This window comes from Chionomys nivalis, chromosome 2 (assembly GCF_950005125.1).
Source record: "Chionomys nivalis chromosome 2, mChiNiv1.1, whole genome shotgun sequence".
Classification (NCBI taxonomy): Eukaryota; Metazoa; Chordata; class Mammalia; order Rodentia; family Cricetidae; genus Chionomys; species Chionomys nivalis.
Window position 1 is genome coordinate 68,682,034 of NC_080087.1, and position 18,681 is coordinate 68,700,714.

At 45.4% G+C, this 18,681-nt stretch overlaps 1 protein-coding gene across 1 annotated transcript; it reads left to right on the forward strand.

Annotated features, from left to right (window-relative positions):
• Positions 1–312: 312 nt before the first annotated feature.
• LOC130868025 (leukocyte immunoglobulin-like receptor subfamily B member 3) lies at positions 313–18,000 on the forward strand. Its single transcript, XM_057760261.1, has 14 exons — positions 313–535; positions 10,033–10,317; positions 10,452–10,757; positions 11,641–11,925; positions 12,051–12,356; positions 12,581–12,877; positions 13,123–13,425; positions 14,090–14,140; positions 14,965–15,081; positions 15,434–15,509; positions 16,462–16,499; positions 16,715–16,767; positions 17,523–17,681; positions 17,758–18,000. The coding sequence occupies exons 1-14, from the start codon at positions 313–315 to the stop codon at positions 17,935–17,937; spliced, it is 2,679 nt and encodes an 892-aa protein (XP_057616244.1). The 3' UTR covers positions 17,938–18,000.
• The last annotated feature ends 681 nt before the right edge of the window (positions 18,001–18,681 follow it).

Below are 18,681 nucleotides of genomic sequence, written 5' to 3' on the forward strand. Positions count from 1 at the left end.
GCGGGTGTGTGCCTAGTTATTGTATGTTATTATGCCATATTCGGCTAATATCACTGGGAAGTCTGCTCTTTTTTGAAGAGAAACAGAAGGGCACTGGTTCTGGGGTGGGAGGAGATATGGGGAGGCTACTATTGGGATGTATTGTATGACATAAGAATAAATTTAAAAAAATCAAAGTGCCATCTGCAAGTGAGACTTTCTCTGTTTCACTTCAGAGAGGACCAACTCCTTCTCTTCTACCTCCTTGCAGGGACCCTCCACAAACCCACCATCAAGGCTGAGCCAGGATCCGTTGTAGCCTCAGGAATGCTCATGACCATCTGGTGTCAGGGGACCCTGGATGCCGAAATCTATGTTCTGCAAAAAGAAGGAAGTCAAAAACCGTTGGACATGCAAACCCCAGAGAAGTCTGAGAACAAAACCAAGTTCTCCATCCCTTCTGTGACGCGTCTACATGCAGGGCAATATCACTGTTACTGTTACAGCTCAGCTGGCTGGACAGAGCGCAGTGACACCCTGGAACTGGTGGTGACAGGTGAGGGGACAGTCAGGGGTCAGTCCCAGGCTCTGCTCTCAGGAGTATTCCCCTCCAACAGCCTAGCTCTTAAGAACACCGTGGCTGTGTGAGCACATTTAACAGGCTGCCTCCTTCTGTCTTAGGAACCAACAACAGTAAACCCAGGCTGTCAGCCCTGCCCAGCCATTTGTTGACCTTAGGAGAAAACATGACTTTCCAGTGTATCTCAGGGGAAAGATATGACAAGTTCATTCTCACCAAGGAAGATCAGAAGTTCCTCAGCTCCGTGGACTCACAGTATATACACAGTACTTGGCAGTACCAAGCCTTGTTCTCTATAGATCATGTAACACCAAACCTCACAGGAACATTCAGATGTTATGGTTACTACAAGCATACCCCACAGCTGTGGTCAGTACCCAGTGACCCCCTGGAAATACACATCTCTGGTGAGTCACTTCCATCATTGACCAATCATATTTGACACCCTATGCCCTTTGCCAAGAAGTGTCCCACTGTGTAACTGCAAATAAAAGTGAAAAGGAAGAACCTGGTCGATGAACCAGATTCCCAGTCCTCAGCTAAGCAGTCACATATGCAGGGGAGGATGAGAGGAGACAAGTGTTTGGTAACAACCGTCTCCTCAATCACCAGCTTATCACCTTCCTTCTAGGCCTATCCAAGAAGCCATCCTTGCTAACTCACCAAGGCCATATTCTGGACCCTAGAAAGAGCTTCACCCTGCAGTGTTGCTCTGACATCATCTATGACAGATTTATTATGAACAAGATGGGGGTAACTGATTTCACCCAACACTATGCCATAGGGCCTACTTCACACTGGGCTCTGTGAGGAAGCCTTCTGGAGGCCAGTACAGATGCTATGGTGCACACATCAATGTAGGGGGAGACCACTTGCTTGTTTCTGGCTACTTAGACCCAAAATAATAACACAGCAATTTTGTTATTTGCAATACTCTTTGGTCAATAACTTAAACATATATATATATATTTTTTTATTGAAAAAAAATTTTCCGCCTCCTCCCCGCCTCCCATTTCCCTCCCCTTCCTCCCGCCCCTCTCCCCCTCCCCCCACTCCTCTTCTCCTCCCTCTCCAGTCCCAGGAGCAGTCAGGGTTCCCTGCCCTGTGGAAAGTCCAAGGTCCTCCCCCCTCCATCCAGATCTAGGAAGTTGAACATCCAAACTGTCTAGGCTCCCACAAAGCCAGAACCTGAAGTAGGATCAAAACCCCATGCCATTGTCCTTGGCCTCTCGTCAGCTCTCATTGTCCGCCATGTTCAGAGAGTCCGGTTTTATCCCATGCTTTTTCAGTCACAGTCCAGCTGGCCTTGGTGAGCTCCCAATAGATCGGTCCCACTGTCTCAGTGGGTGGGTGCAGCCCTCGTGGTCCTGACTTCCTTGTTCATGTTCTCCCTCCTTCTGCTCCTCATTAGGACCTTGGGAGCTCAGTCTGGTGCTCCAGTGTGGGTCTCTCTCTCTATCTCCATCCATCGCTAGATGAAGGTTCTATGGTGATATGCAAGATATTCAAAAGTATGGCTATAGGATAGGTTCATTTCAGGTTCCCTATCCTCAGGTGCCCAAGGAACTAACTGGGGACATTGCCCTGGGCATCTGGTAGCCACTCCAAGTTCAAGTCTCTTGCCAACCCTTAGGTGGCTCCCTTAACTAAGATATGAGTTTCCCTGCTCCCCTATCCAACCTTCCTATATCCCCAATCATCCCGTTTCCCCAAGTTCCCCTCATCCTCTCCTTCACACTTTTCTCTCTCCATCTCCCCTTACCCCCATCCCACCCTACCCCTAGATTCTAATTTTTTGCCCGGCAATCTTGTCTATTTCCCATAGCCAGGAGGATAACTATATGTTTTTCCTTGGGTTTGCCCTCTTGTTTAGCTTCTTTAGGACCACAAATTATAGACTCAGTGGCCCCCTATCCATGGGTAGAAACCAATTATGAGTGAGTATATCCCATGATCATCTTTTTGGGTCTGGGTTACCTCACTCAGGATAGTATTTTCTATTTCCATCCATTTGCATGCAAAATTCGAGAAGTCATTGTTTCTTACTGCAGAGTAGTACTCTAATGTGTATATATTCCACACTTTCTTCATCCATTCTTCCATTGAAGGACACCTAGGATGCTTCCAGGTTCTGGCTATTACAAATAATGCTGCTATGAACATAGTTGAACAAATGCTTTTGTCATATGATAAGGAATCTCTTGGGTATATTCCCAAGAGTGGTATTGCTGGGTCCAGGGGTAGGTTGATCCCAATTTTTCTGAGAAACCGCCACACTGATTTCCAAAGTGGTTGCACAAGTTTGCAGTCCCACCAGCAATGGATGAGGGTACCCCTTTCTCCACAACCTCTCCAGCAAAGGCTATCCTTGGTGTTTTTGATTTTAGCCATTCTGACAGGTGTAAGATGATATCTCAAAGTTGTTTTGATTTGCATTTCTCTGATCGCTAAGGAGGTTGAGCATGACCTTAAGTATCTTTTGGCCGTTTGAACTTCTTCTGTTGAGAATTCTCTGTTCAGTTCAGTGCCCCATTTTTAAATTGGGTTAATTAGCATTTTAACGTCTAGTTTCTTGAGTTCTTTATATATTTTGGAGATCAGACCTTTGTCTGTTGCGGGGTTGGTGAAGATCTTCTCCCAGTCAGTAGGGTGCCTTTTTGTCTTATATTTTTAGCTAGCTCTTATATCCCAAACTAATTCACCCCCCTTAATCCATGAATCACAATGAGGTTGTGGAATATTGGCAAATTTTGGCAGGCTCCATTCGAGACATCTGTCTCTAGTGGAGGCTATGTGGCTTCTCTCTTGCTCTGCCTACTCTATCTAAATATATCTCATCCAGTCTGCCTATATTCTGTTAAGCCATTGGAGGAAAGCAGCTTCTTTATTAATCAATAAAAGCAACACATACACAGAAGGACTTTCTACACGACTCCTCTGTTCTGTTTCCTAGGAAATCATTGGAGCCACGACCCAACCACCCTCAAGGCCAATGACAACAGATGGTGAGTATCAGGCATGTCAGTGCAGGAAGTATGCTCCATCCCCAGGCTGCCTCACTGCTCTTACTCCACTTCAGCTTGTGAGGGAAGGAGGCAAGTAGATTCCAATAGAGATCACAGACACCCAAGACTTAGAGGTTGAGGTACAGAATGCGGTTTTGAGAGATAGATGTTCTGACTCAGTTTAGTGACTCAGGATCAATGTCTGTAATGTAAGGACAATTTATTCTTTTTTTTTTTTTAACAAAACAAAAACTGGTATTTTATTTTACTTTTTGGCAACTACAAAAAGGGTGTGCTACTCAGAAACTCATAAGCTGTATTTAGGGACGGTTGGTCTTATTTATTTATTTATTTATTTATTTATTTATTTTTTATTAATTAATTAATTAAATTATTAAAGATTTCTGCCTCTTCCCCGCCACCACCTCCCATTCCCCCCTCCCCCAATCAAGTCTTCCTCCCTCCTCAGCCCAAAGAGCAAGCAGGTTTCCCTGCCCTGTGGGAGGTCCAAGGACCACCCACCTCCATCCAGGTCTATTAAGGTGAGCATCCAAACTACCTAGGCTCCCACAAAGCCATTACGTGCAATAGGATCAAGAACCCATTGCCATTGTTCTTCAGTTCTCAGTAGTCCTCATTGTCCATTATGTTCAGCGAGACCGGCTTTGTCCCATGCTTTTTCAGACCCTGGCCAGCTGGCCTTGGTGAGTTCCCAATAGAACATCCCCATTGCCTCAGTGTGTGGGTGCACCCCTCGCGGTAGGACAATTTATTCTATTCTGAATTTTTTTCTTTTCACTGGTGTTCCACAGTGGTGCTGAAGAAAATAATAAGAAAAAGATAGGGAACTCAGCTATGACAAGGAAAAAAGATACATTCCAGAACTTCATTAGTTTATAGAATGAGAATGATATAGGTATTTACATTAAATGAGAAAGAAGGACAGAGAAAAAACCCTCAGGTCACATGCCCATATCATACTCTTCTTCTGTTGACAAGATTATTGAAAACTATCAGCCCATCCAAGAACATGCCCAAACCCAAAACAGTTGAATAAAGAGAATTCAAACTCAAATTACTGAGAGTATAGACATTTAGATATCTTGGGATCATCTAGTTTTCTTGAAGAAATTTTGACCATCACTAAACTCTGTAATTTCTTTATCCAAAACACAGCCTCAAAAAAACAAGATCATACAGTGGAGAATCTCATCAGGATGGGATTTGCTGTCATGGTCCTCATAGTCCTTGCGATTCTGGTCTTTGAGGCTTGGGGCAGCCAGAACCTGGTCTCATGGTATCCTTAGGAGAGGATAGGACCCTACTCATTCCATCATGAAGATGCATGGAAAATCTCTTCCTATAGGGAAAGACTAAAAATCCTGAACTAATTTTTAGCAGGTAACACATCTTTGCATATGGATGGGATGATAGACATGATCAACATGAGCATACTCCAGAAATCAAGCTTCAATTAAACATATAAATCTACAAACTCATGTATGTGTGTGTACATATGTGGTGGTGTATGGGTATATATGATTCATTCACAGGGAATAAATAATTGGAAATGTAACTGAAGAAGAAACAGAATTGGATCAAAAGTCAATAACCAAGATCTGGATCTACTTGAAAAGATAAAAAATTACTTACTTCCACAAACAACAAAACACTTGATATGGTATGGTTGATGCAGGAGTCATACAAACACAGACCTGTACTCAAGATCCTTCCTCTGAGTTTCTGCCCAGCACTGAAGAAGATTCAAGGCAGAGATTCTTCTACATGCTGCCATGAATTGTTTGTGAAAAGCAACAGGAGACATCCTCCACAGGACAAACTTTGAAGGACACAGAGGTTTAAAGAACTAACCCAGAAGAGTCCAGTAATTGCAATTTTAGTGCATGTGGGGTACTAGGGATGGAAGTCATGGGGCACGGTTGGAGAAGATACATGACCCTACATCCTGGGGAGATCATATCCACCAATAAATGTGATGCCTCTGGCTGGAACTCTACATCAATGTCGGAGAGGACTGATGAGATGCCATGTGTGTCTGCCAGTCATCTGAGGCAAGGTCATCATATATAGCTCATCCAAACATGTCAAGTGCTGGTGTTCAGTTTTTCCCTGTTCCTTGGAAAAACCCGGGTCACACTAGGATGAATTTTGACTTTTTCTGTGGAAGAGGAATCTGCTTCTGGTGAACTGACTAGCTTTTGTTTCATAAAAGTTTTTTTATTTTGGCTGGGCGGTGGTGGCACATGCCTTTACTCCCAGCACTTAGGAGACAGAGTCCGGCAGATCTGTGTGTTCGAGGCCAGCCTGGTCTATAAGAGCTAGTCCTAGGACAGGCTCCAAAGCTACAAAGAGACCTTGTCTCAAAAACCCAGAAAGAAAAAAAATATTTTTATTTTTAAAATTTTTTAATCTTTTATTTTTAAACTGTGTACACATTAACAAGTTAATTTTCACCTACCAAAACATCTTATCTGAATCTCCCCAAGAGAGACAATTGCCAAAGCATTCTTGTACCAAGATGCTTCTATTTTCTGATTCCTGATTGTTTTGCATTGGTTTGAACCTTTCAGGAAGAACTCAGATAAGATTTTCACACTTCAAGCAGAGCTTAGTGAGCACAAAAGGTAACAGTCTCATAACGTAGATTAAAGCCAAAGGGTTAACACTTGGGTATACAAGCCAGCTGCAATGCTCTGCAGGAATTCTGCACACATCCAGCAGAGGGCAGCACCTCTTCTCACTGTCAATGAGGCCTGTGTGAGGTAGGTGTGAATGAGTTCACAGCACTCAGCAAAACCCCAACTGGTTCAAATGGCATAATCCATCACTTAATCAGGTCAGGAACAAGAGCTGCCAAAGAAATCAATAGGAAGGAGACAGTATAGCCATGTGACATGCTTGGCTTGAGAACTCACAAGGGAGAAAAGAAGGCAGAGGCTGGAATGGAAATATCCCCTTAGAAATGAATAAGATGAAATACTTGGTACATACACCTAATGTGGGAGATTTACAGTAAATATATCTTCATTATTTATTGAAGATTATTACATGCAGAAAAATATTTGATCATGTTCACCACATACTCCGAAAGAATTTTTCTTTCCTTTTATGGGATATTGCCTGATATAGTTCAGGCTGACCTCAAACTCATTGCATAATAAAAATTTCCTGAAAATCCCAAAACTCTTACCTCTACCTCCTGAATGCTGAAGTCCAAGACTTGAGTCACAACATCAAATGTGTGCAGTACTGGGGATTAAACCAGACATCTAAGACTGTCACACAAGGACTCTATGAACTGAGCATTTTTCTGATTTAGCAAAGGACATACATAGACAGACTTACAAGATGGTAATTATTCATATTAACATTTATGCAAAGAGGACACTAAGGGTGTATTTTAGGCTCTGTTACAACAGGGGGACATACTCAGTGACCTTTATCTCATTGTCCATGTGAAAAACAAGACTTGTGTGTGCCCTGGACACAATCTTTGAAGTGATGATAAGTAAGAGAATTGTCCCCATGTGACACATTCCTGACATGCAATCATTACTGAAGAGAATGTGGAAAAACTGTAAGATTCAGAAGTGGTGGATAATGTCAACAAACAATTTTCTGGACACTGAAGAGTAATGAAACATCTGAGTTCAGAGTGATTGTTAGGATATCTACAAGCCTAATGTAAGTTCAATGCACCACAAATCCAGTATGTGGATGGGAGATGGGCACAAAGTCCCATCCACAGATGAAGAGCTATTGGCATTGATGCCTACTGGGAGAGGGAAAGCAAGTTATCTGTAATGGAGTGGCCCCTGGAACTATGCCCAAGATGAAGAGAAGCACAAATGAACTGCATGGGAGGAAGAGAACAGAAAGTTGGGTGTGTGAGACAGGAAAGTGGATTTTCAACAATCAACAAAACCCAGAAGAAATGAAAGCAAAACAAGTCAGTGAGGAGGGATCCAATCAGAGAGGGTGAGGAGGAAGGGGAAGGGTGGAGGGTGGACTCATCCGAGACACAATGCATACTGATATGACATTTTCAAACAAGCCAAAAACTAAACCCATGGCCAGGTGTGGTGGCCCACATCTTTAATCTAAACGGGAAGCAGAGGCAGGAGAATTTCTGTGAGTTCCAGACCAGCCTATCCTACATAACCAGCTCCAGGACAGCCAATGCTCCACTGAGAGAGCCTGTTTCCAATCAACATCAGTAATAATTAAACATATAAGCATAAGAAAAATTTAGCATGTGAAATAAATTTGGAGTAAGATCAGAAATTGAAAATTGCAAGAGAAAGTGGCTGTGGCTCAAGGGTGCAGTATGGCTCAGGAGAAGTAGAATACTGGAGGCCCCACCATCTGTCCCGAGCACTAAAAGTGAAGGGAAATAAACTATGTTTATCGAACTCTCTTTTTCTACTAGGTGGTGGAACAGACATCAAAGAAGGTGATCTTTGGAATGTTGGCAAGCCATTGAAAGGCAAGACTATGACTCTTGAGGTCCAACCCTGTGACTCCATGAACAGTGTCAAGACTGAGAACCAAGATCACTCCTGATGATCGGTGGTTGGTATTTGCTGCCAGCAGAGAGAGAGAGTGGCTGCACCCTGACCAACAGCAAAGTCCAGAAAGATTCCCACCCTTTTTTTAGTTCTGTACATGTGTGATAATAAAGCCACCCCTTTGCCAGTTTCTGTAGAAGTAAAACTATGACAAGACCGTGCACTGCTCTATAGAAGGAGGAGCTTCTTGTTTTCCAGGCCGCCCGGAACTGAAATAATCATACAGAAATTGTATTAATCGAATCACTGCTTGTCCCATTAGCTCTAGCTTCTTATTGGCTAACTCTTACTTCTTAATTTCACCCATTTCTATTAATCTATATCACCACAAGATCGTGGCCTACCAGCAAAGTTCCACCATGTCCTCTCCAGTTGCAGATCCTTGGCATCCCATGACCTCGTCTTTCTATCTCGCAATATTAACTCCACGTACCTAAGTTCTGCCGTAACAAAAGGCCAAGGCTGTTTCTTAATCATTAATGTTAATCACAGTACACAGAGGGGATTCCCACATCACTGCTGCCTATAAGGTCTGCCCACACTTGAACCCGTGTGCAGGCGAACGCCTCCAGTCCAACAACCTGCAGACCAAAATAATCAAACACTGCTTGGACCTTGGTTGTCCCGGGACACCCGAACCCAGCACCTTTTTTATTTTTTGCCTGAGCAGAAGGACACAGGAAAGTGATAATGCTAAGACTGAGCTACTGACAAGGATCAGTGAATAAGTGCTGCTGCCAACTTTCAATCCTGACTCGGATCCACATTGCACAAGGAGAAAATTGCCTCTGTAGCTGTCCTCTGACCTCCAAGAAGTACTGTGGCACATGTAAATATACAGCAATGAAGAAAAAGTCAGTGTAATCTATTATTATTAACTATGTGTGATTTAAAGAAATGAGTGTAAATAAATAAGTATAATTTAAAATTGTAATAAAAAGTATATATATCATAAAAGAACATTCAAATAGGGATGCACATTTGGAATGCAACACTGGAGACTATGAGGAAGGGGTTTGTAAATTTTATTCCATGCAGATAAACACTGCAAGACCCTTCACAGAAACCTTCAAACATGAAAAAGTATTTCACATAAAAATGTGAAAGGAATAATGCAAACCCACGTGTAAATTTGTATATCTTGTATGTAGTATTCATATATGTCTGATAATTTGTCAGCTCCCTGTGGACTGGCAAAGATGAGTACAGATGAAACAGACACTGACAGGATTGTTCAAACGTCATCCGTAACAGAACTAATTGCAGAGTTACTACCTGACCTAGTCACAGCATTGGGAAAGTCGGAGCCTGGTGCCTGAAGAGGGAAGTTCCTCTTCCTGTGGGGCTGCACCAGTGCAACCATGTCATGTGCAGTGCCTGCCTCCAGAGGCCACACCCTGTGTTTCCTGTCTCTCCAGGCAGTCTCTGTACCTCTGCCCATGACACAGTTGCAGCTTCCAGGAGGAGATGCCATGGACTTCACGTTCACAGCTCTGCTCTGTGTGGGTGAGATGTGGAGATGGGGAGGGGATACTGTGGTCTGGAATTGATGCTGCCCCACTTCCTAGCCCTGGCCCATCAGGAAGCAACAAAATCTTAGGAGGTCCTGCAGAGGGGAGGACTTGCTCAAGCTTCAGGGACAAACCTCTCACAGGGAACTCTCTTCCAGGACTCACTCTGGGCCTCAGGACCCCAGTGCTGGCAGGTGAGCGGCTGCAGATGTCCTGACCTGCATTTCCCATCATTCCCAGAAGCCATGCCTGGGCACGGAGGCTGGAAAACAACAGATGTGTGCTAAATCTGGGGTCGGTTTGGTGGTTGGAGTTCGAGCCAATCTGAGGATGGCTGTTTTTGATCCTAGCTGCTCATTTCCACACAGGATCCCTATCTAAACCTATCCTCAGAGTACAGCCAGACTCCGTGGTCTCTGAGCAGATTACAGTGACCTTCTTGTGTAATGGGACTGCGAGAGCCGAAGAGTACAGTCTCTATAAAGAGGTAGACCAGCATCTAGAGCTCACAGAAGTTCCCCAGAACCCTAAGAACCAGGCTGAATTCTCAATCTCAAAAGTACACCGTAAACATGCAGGGCAATATCGCTGTTGCTATTGGACCTATGATGAACAGTCTGAGTATAGTGACTCTGTGGAGCTTGTGGTGACAGGTGAGAGGACACACAGGGTTCCCAGTCTCAGGCTTGACTTTCAGGAAGTGGGTGTGTTCACAGGAATGCCCCTTCACACCATAGAAGATAATGAGCTATTGAGGAAATTTAACTGATTCTTCCTTCCCTCCTAGGAGTCTACAGTAAACCCAGCCTGTCAGCCCTGCCCAGTCCTGTGGTGACTGAAGGTGGGAATGTCATCCTCCAGTGTGCCACAAGTCAGTCATATCACAGGTTACTTCTGACTAACAAAGGATCACAGAAACAGTCCTTGACTAAAGACTCACAGTATAACTACTCTACTGGACAGTTCCAGGCTCAGTTCTCTGTGGGTCCTGTGACCTCCACTCAAAGATGGACATTCATGTGCTACAGCTATCACTGGTACAGCCCACAGGTGTGGTCAGACCCTAGTGAGCCCCTGGAGCTCCTGGTCTCAGGTGAGGAACCCCAGATTTTCCATTTAATGCTATTGAAATTATACAGGTGTCCAGGGAGGACTTGGTGCGTGGTGTGTGTGAGGAGCCAGGGCTCCTGAGCCCATTCACACAGAGCGCATGAGACAGTGCGGAAAAGATACGGAGTCCAAGGGAGAGAGTAGCAGGAGGTACAGGTTAGAAATGAATCTTCGTGAAGCCTTCTGTTATTCTGAATCAGTTCAAGTAGCATCCACAAGAGTTCAGGAAAACCTAACAAGACAGAGAGGAAGGATTGTAGGAGCTGAAGTACTCAGGGTACCAGAAGAACATGAACCACAGACTCAACTAAGCAGGAATCATGGGCTCACAGAGACTGAGGCAACAAACTCAGAAGCTGCATTTGTCCACTCTAGGCTTCTGCACACATGCTGTGGTTGTTTACCTTGGGTTTTTCACTTTGTTTTGTGTTTTAGAGGTTCGCTGTGTAGTTCTGACTGTCCTGGACCTCACTCTGTAGATCAGGTTGGCCTTGAACTCACAGAGATGGACCTGCGTCTACCTTCTAGTGCTAGGAATGAAGGACTTCCCCACTATTGCCTGGCTAGCTTAGGGTTTTTGTTAAAACCATAATAATTGGAGTGGGAAAGTCTCTGACTCTTTTTCATGCATGTACATTTTTATGTCATATTCAGTTAATATCACTGGGAAGTCTTCTATTTTCTGAAGAGAAACAGAAGAACAGTGGATCTGGGGGTGGGTGGAGAAGGGGTTATGGGGAGGCTGCTATCGGGATGTATTGTTTGACATGAGAATAAATTTAAAAGAAAACAAGTGCCATCTGCAAGTAGGTCTTCTCTGTGCCACTTCAGACAGGACCAACTCCTTCTCTCCTCCTTCCTTGCAGGGACCCTCCACAAACCCACCATTAAGGCTGAGCCAGGATCCGTTGTCACCTCAGGAATGCTCATGACCATCTGGTGTCAGGGGAACCCGGATGCAGAAATCTATGTTCTGCAAAAAGAGGGAAGTCAAAAACCCTTGGACATGCAAACCCCAGATAAGCCTGAGAACAAAGCCAAGTTTTCCATCCCTTCTGTGACACGTCTACATGCAGGGCAATATCACTGTTACTGTTACAGCTCAGCTGGCTGGACAGAGCGCAGTGACACCCTGGAACTCGTGGTGACAGGTGAGGGGACAGTCAGGGTCTCAGTCCCAGGCTGTGCTCTCAGGAGTATTCCCCTCCCTCTGCCTAACCTTGGAAATCATTGTGTCTCTGGGAGCACATATATCAGTCTTAGTTTTCTGTCCTAGGAATCTACAACAGTAAATCCAGGCTGTTAGCCCTGTCCAGCCCTGTGGTGATCTCAGGAGGGAACATGACTCTCCAGTGTGTCTCAGGGGAGAGATATGACAAGTTCATTCTCACCAAGGAAGATCAGAAGTTCCTCAGCTCCATGGACTCACAGTATATACACAGTACTAGGCAGTACCAAGCCTTGTTCTCTATAGATCATGTAACACCAAACCTCACAGGAACATTCAGATGTTATGGTTACTACAAGCAGACCCCACAGCTGTGGTCAGTACCCAGTGACCCCCTGGAAATACACATCTCTGGTGAGTCAGCCCCATTATTGACCAATCGTTTCTGACACCCAATGCCTTTTGCTTAAGTGTCCCACTGTGTAGCTGCAGATAAAGAGTGAAAAAGGAAGAACCTGGTTGATGAACCAGAACCCACTTCTCCAGAGAAGCAGTCACGTGTGCAGGGCAGGATGGGAGGAGATAAGTGTTTGGTAACAACCATCTCCTCAATCACTAGCCTATCACCTTCCCTCCAGGCCTATCCAAGAAGCCTTCCTTGCTGACTCACCAAGGTCATATCCTGGACCCTGGAAAGAACCTCACCCTGCAGTGTTGCTCTGACATCAGCTATGACAAATTTGCTTTGTATAAGGTGGGCAGAACTGACTTCCCCCAACACTATGGCCATAGGGCCCAGACTGGTCTCTCCTTGGCCAACTTCACACTGGGCTCTGTGAGCAGCTCTACTGGAGGCCGGTACAGATGCTATGGTGCACACAACCTCTCCTCTGAGTGGTCAGCCTCCAGTGACCCCCTGGACATCCTGATCTCAGGTGAGGAACTAAATAGATTCCCTCAGGTACCTAGCATCTATTAGGGCTCTCTTTGGGGGAATTAAGGAGGTTTTGGCTGAGATGAGGGACAGGGATCTTATTTGGGAACAGATGCAGAGACGGGGGAGCAGGAGAGGGGCTCAGGCAAAGAAAAGAAACAGAGTCCTAGGTGTTCATGGAAGATCCAGTTGTTGTGCTATTTCAGAACATTGAAGGCAGTCTCTCTTCATCTCTCTCTTCTTTAGGACAGTTTGAGGTCATTCCTTCCCTCTCAGTGAAGCCTAACTCCACGGTACACTCTGGAGACAACGTGACCCTGTTGTGTAAGACAGCTGACACAGTGGACACCTTCGTTCTGTCCAAGGAGGGAGCCGCACACCCACCCCAGAGACTAAAACCAAAGCTTCATGTTTGGGAGTCCCAGGCAGAATTCTCCATGAGTGCTGTGACCTCTGACCTCTCAGGCACCTACAGGTGCTATGTTTCTGCAGGCTCATCTGTCTATCTGTTGTCACATGCCAGTGCCCCTGTGGAGCTCACTGTCTCAGGTGAGGTGACCCTGAACTGTCATGGTGACTTATGGTTTAAACTTTAAGAGTGACCTTTACTTGTGTGAGATCAAGGGGAGGATGTAAATAGTTAATCAGAAGCCACTACTATCCCTGCCAGAGAAGTAGATGCCAGCAGCAGTCCTTCAAGTAACAATCAGTCTATTCTCTATGGCAATCTAGGTTTTGAGTAAACAGCATGAGGATATTATGGAGGTTACAGGAAAAGTGGAGGACAGTAAGCAGAGTCAGGCTGCCTGTGTTAACATCTAATCCTCACCCTCCTCTTTTGGGGGAGACCGGTCATTTGTTCCCGTTTACTTAAACCCAAAATAATCACACAGCAATTTTTTTATTTGCAATATTCTTTGGCTGATAGCTTAAATGGATTTTTAGCCAGCTCTTATTCCTAAACTAATCCATACCCACTAATCTGTGCTTCATCACGAGGTCGTTGTCTATTGGTAAAGTTTCGGCGGGTTCCAGTCAAGGCGTCTGTGTCTGGCAGAGGCTACGTTGCTTCTCTCTTTTCTGCCTACTCTCTCTAAATATATCTCTGCCAGTCTGGCTATATTCTGGTAAGCTATTGTCCGAAAGCAGCTTCTTTATTAACCTATAGAAGCAACACATTCAGAGAAGGACTTTCCACTGTTCTGTTTCCTAGGACCCATTGGAGTCTCAACCCCACCACCCTCAAGGCCCATGAGAACACTTGGTGAGTATCAGACACATCGGTGCAGGGAGTATGCTCCATCCCCAAGCTGTCTCACTGCTCTTACTCCACTGAAGTCCTCATTTCTCTGTCACTTCAGCTTGTTAGGGAAGGAGGTAAAGAGATCACAATACAGACCCCAGAAACCCAAGACTTAGAGGTTGAGGTACAGAATGTGCAGCATATGGTTTTGAGATATAGATATTCTGACTCAGTCTGGTGGATGGGATAGGTGGGTGATGTGGAGGGAAGGGATCCCAAACACTTACCTCCCCATCCTGCCTCTAAAGCCCTGAGAACAAACCTCTCACCTGCATGAATCTGGCCCCAGTGGGCGAAAAAGCACTCTATCGGAAGGCGGGGCCCTAATGGGAAATAGCTTGTTATGGGCATGATACAAGTATTTTTTGAGATGTTAACTTGAACAAGCCCTTCCCATCCTGCGCTGGCTGCTGTTTCTTTGAATATAATGGGGAGAGGCCTGCCCCACATGTATAAGTTTTTTGTCAGTTCTGGCCTTGGATGGCACCTATACTAATAAAGGGTCTGTTCCACAGTGGTGGTGACATGTGCAAGGGTGGGGCCCAGGGCCATGGCAGGGTACTCAGGCTCCTTCCCTCCAACTCATGGGGCTCAGCTTAGATGGAGAGAAGAGCTGAAAGTCAGAGTGTCACTACCAGTCAGGTGCTCTGAGGCAGGGGAACTGTCTGGATAGGAAAACAGACAATTCCTTGCTGCATGATTGTGAGGATGGGAGATGATGTGTGCAAAGGTCCAATAGGACCTGTCACACAGTAGGTGCTCACATGATGTCACTTGTGCCTCAGGACTGGAAAGATATCTGCAGGCTCTGATCGGAGTTTCTGTGGCCTTCCTCCTGTTCCTCTTTATCCTTGTCTTCCTTCTTCTCCGACGAAAACATCAGGGCAAATTCAGGAAGGAAGGTGAGTACGGTTTGGGTGACCTGGATCACATGAGATGATAAGTGTTCCTGTGAACATTCAAGCAGGGGATTAGGACATGAACCCCAGGGAAACCTCAAACTGTGGCTGGGTACTTTAGAAACACTTGCAGATCTCAGATCAGAAAAAAACATGATCTCAGAACCTGTGCAATGTCAGGTATTCTGTGAACTTTATTATGTCCTTGAATTGGCTCACTCACCCATGTTGTAAAGGTTCCCTCCCTCCCTCCCTCCCTCCCTCCCTCCCTCCCTCCCTCCCTCCCTCCTTCCCTGTGCATTCCTGGAGGAGGGACTTCCTCCTCTCCTAGACGAGACTCTACTCTCTCTTGCAGCGCAGGAAGAGACAGAATTGCAGCTTCCTGCAGGAACTGCAGCGCCAACAGCCAGAGATAGGGGCCCCCAGAAGAGGTAACTTGTTGTAATATGAGCGGCAGGGCTGCGTCCCCAGCACCCGGCTGCCCGCATGGCTAGCTTATGCCCCGAAATAATTACACGGAAACTGTATTCTTTTAATCACTGCCTGGCCCATTAGCTCCAGCCTCTTATTGGCTAGCTCTTACATATTGATCTAACCCATTTCTAATATTCTGTGTAGTACCACGAGCTGGCTTACCAGGGAAGATCTTAACCTGCATCTGTCTGGAGTGGGAGAATCATGGAGACTCACTGACTCAGCTTCTTTCTCCCAGCATTCTGTCTGTTTACTCCACCCACCTAAGGGCTGGCCTATAAATGGGCCAAGGCAGTTTCTTTATTAAATGAAAATAACTCCTCCATCATTTCCCCTTTTTTTGTTTAAACAAAAAGAAAGGCTTTAACTTTAACATAGTAAAATTACATATAACAAAATGGTTATCAAGTAAAAATTACAGTTACAATATTTATATCTATTTTATCTCTTATCATAACTAAGGAAAACTATAACTATCTATCCATTCTTCAACTCCATCAAAGACTCCAGAAGGATATAATATTACCTAAGTAAACAAGAAATCCAAAACTCTAGAAATGACAGAGACATCTCATTGCCTGGACAGTCACCCAAAGTTCCTCTGTACCGTTGGGGCATCCATCTTCAGCCTGCAGGCCCATAGTATCCAGCAGACATTTTCATCAAGCAGGAAATTCCAAAGACAGTTCAGTCACTTTTTGCTGTGTCCTGCAGAATGTCTTGCAGACTCTTTTATGAGTCAGGAACCCCGAAAAACCATCTCACCTTTAGGCAAGTTCAGCAGTCCTCTTTCTGCGGGTTCTCTGTGTCCAGTTTATGCAATAGTCCAGGCAAGAACAGTTTCTTGCCCCTAGAGCCATACCTTCTAGACACACCTCACTACCAACTGACTTCGTCTTGTCTTTCCAGATCCAACCCAGCTGCTGCCACCCAGGAAGAAAGCCTTTGTGAGAGAAAGAGGGTCATGGGGAGGGAGATGTCTGAGGTTTCAGCATTGCAGGGGTGGTGGAAAGCTCTGGGGTCTTTTCTGTTTGTGTCTGAACTTCACACTATAGACCCAGGTATATCTAAGCCCTCGTTCTCTGTCCCACCGGGGCAAAGCAGAAAACTAGGGGTCCCTAGACTCTGGTTGGGAGACATTCTGTTTTTTCTGCCATGACAGATGCTTCAATGGAGGACATGAAACTTAAGGATGGTGTTGAGCTGGACAGTTCGGTGAGGTCCCTGTCCTCATCTACAGTGCTAATAACTTAGGGCCCAGTTTAGTCCAGGGGGCCATCTTTGTTCTCCCTCTCTTGGCCCTCAACAACATCCACAGCTGACTACTCTCTTCTGCAAGCACCTGCCTCCTGTGTGCTATGGCCTCACCCGCTCCTGTTTTTCCCAGAATCATGTGTCTCTTCACTCCTGTCTGCTTTCTGTCTCCTTGGCATCTGTCTAATTGTCTTCTGAGAGGACATCCCAGAGAGAAAGGTCCAAAGAAACATCTAACAACTGCAGGCAGGAGCCAAAGGAGCTTGGGCAGAAACATGTGGGGATTTTGTTGTGTTTGTGTGTGTTTTACAAACATGAATGTCTCTGCATCACATGCCTGCATGGAGCTCCCAGAGGCGAGAAGAGAGTGTCAGATACCCTGGAACTAGAGTTACAGATGAATGTAGGTCACCATGTGATTTCTAGGAATCAAACCTGGATCCTCTGTAACATAGTCAGTGCTCATAATCACAAATACATCTACTGTCCCCCAAAATGAGTTTTCAGGAAGATGGACTGTGTGGGTACAGCCAAGACAGCAAGGGTTAGAGTGTCAGGATAAGAGGCCAGAATATAGAAAGGAAGCCCCAGAATAATCCATCAAGGATGTTATTATCTAAACGGGTCACTCTGGCCATGTTGTGGAAAACTGGCCAGAGGAGAGCCCTAGGGGAACAAGGTGACACTATCTGTACCTCACTACTTCCCTGCTACAGAGACCACCTGAAGAAGACCCCCAGGGAGAGACATATGCCCAGGTGAAACCCTCCAGGTACAGGAGGGCAGAAGCCCTCCTACCTTCTGTCCTGTCAGGAGAAGTCCTGGAAACAAAAGATGGAAACGAAACAGAAGAGGGCAGAGAGATGGACACTCAGGTTGGTCCTCTCCTCCCCAGGCCTTCCCCACCCCCAAGCAAACCATACACCCTCCTCTCACTCTCTCCTGCTCCAGGCTGCTGAATCTGAGGAGCCCCAAGATGTGGTCTATGCCCAGCTGTGTAGCAGGTCGCTCAGACAGGGGACAGCTGTACCTCCCCGCTCCCAGGCAGGGGAAGCCATGGAGGAGCCCTGTGTATATGCTGCCCTGGCAGTCACTCGACCAGGTTCTGTTCCCGATGACAAGGGGCAATGACCTCTGCCTGCCAAGAGTCCTAACAGAGACCTCCAGAAATTCTGGGAACCCTTGCAAACCTGACTGGAAATAAAATAGATTTCTTAATAATCAAGTAAAATGAGAAATGAAACAGAATGGAAGGGTTTACACTGAGTACTAATTTTAATGGCATTTCTCATCAAAGATGTGCTATGAGAAAATGTACAGGCATGGTTGCACAGGTCCATAATCCCAACCTCTGGGAGGCTGAGGCAGGAGATTGCCTTTGTTTTGTGATCATCTTGGGTTACCTAATGAATTTCATGCCAGCCTGGGCTACATAGAGATGTTCAAACAACATTAACCGCCAAAGGCCAGGGTGGAGGTACACATCTGAAATCCTAGCACTTTGGAGGCGTGAACAGGAGATTAAGAAGTCAAGGCCATCTTCACCTTGTATAGGAGTTATTGGCCAGCCTGGAACACTGGTGACACAGTTTTAAAATAAATAAATAGGCCAGGCGTGGTGGTGCACGCCTTCAATCTTAACACTGAGGAGGTATAAACAGGCAGGTCTCTGAGTTCAAGGCGGACTGGTCTATAGTGAGTTATATGTGGCCAGGGCAATATACAGAAACTTTGTCTCAAAGAATAAACAATAAAATAGGGCCAGTGAGATGGTAAATTCATCCTGTTGTGGAAGTTATTGATTCACAAGGACAGAGGCTCAGGCAGTATAACCCTCTGGCCTTTAAGGACATTAAGCAACTAAGAGAAGCAGTT

Coding starts and splice junctions, on each gene's coding strand:
- LOC130868025 (XM_057760261.1), top strand. CDS start 313: ATGACCATCTGGTGTCAGGGGACCCTGGATGCCGAAATCTATGTTCTG. Junction 536..10,032: donor CCTGGAACTGGTGGTGACAG/GTGAGGGGACAG, acceptor ATTTCCACACAG/GATCCCTATCTAAACCTATC. Junction 14,141..14,964: donor AAGGCCCATGAGAACACTTG/GTGAGTATCAGA, acceptor CTTGTGCCTCAG/GACTGGAAAGATATCTGCAG.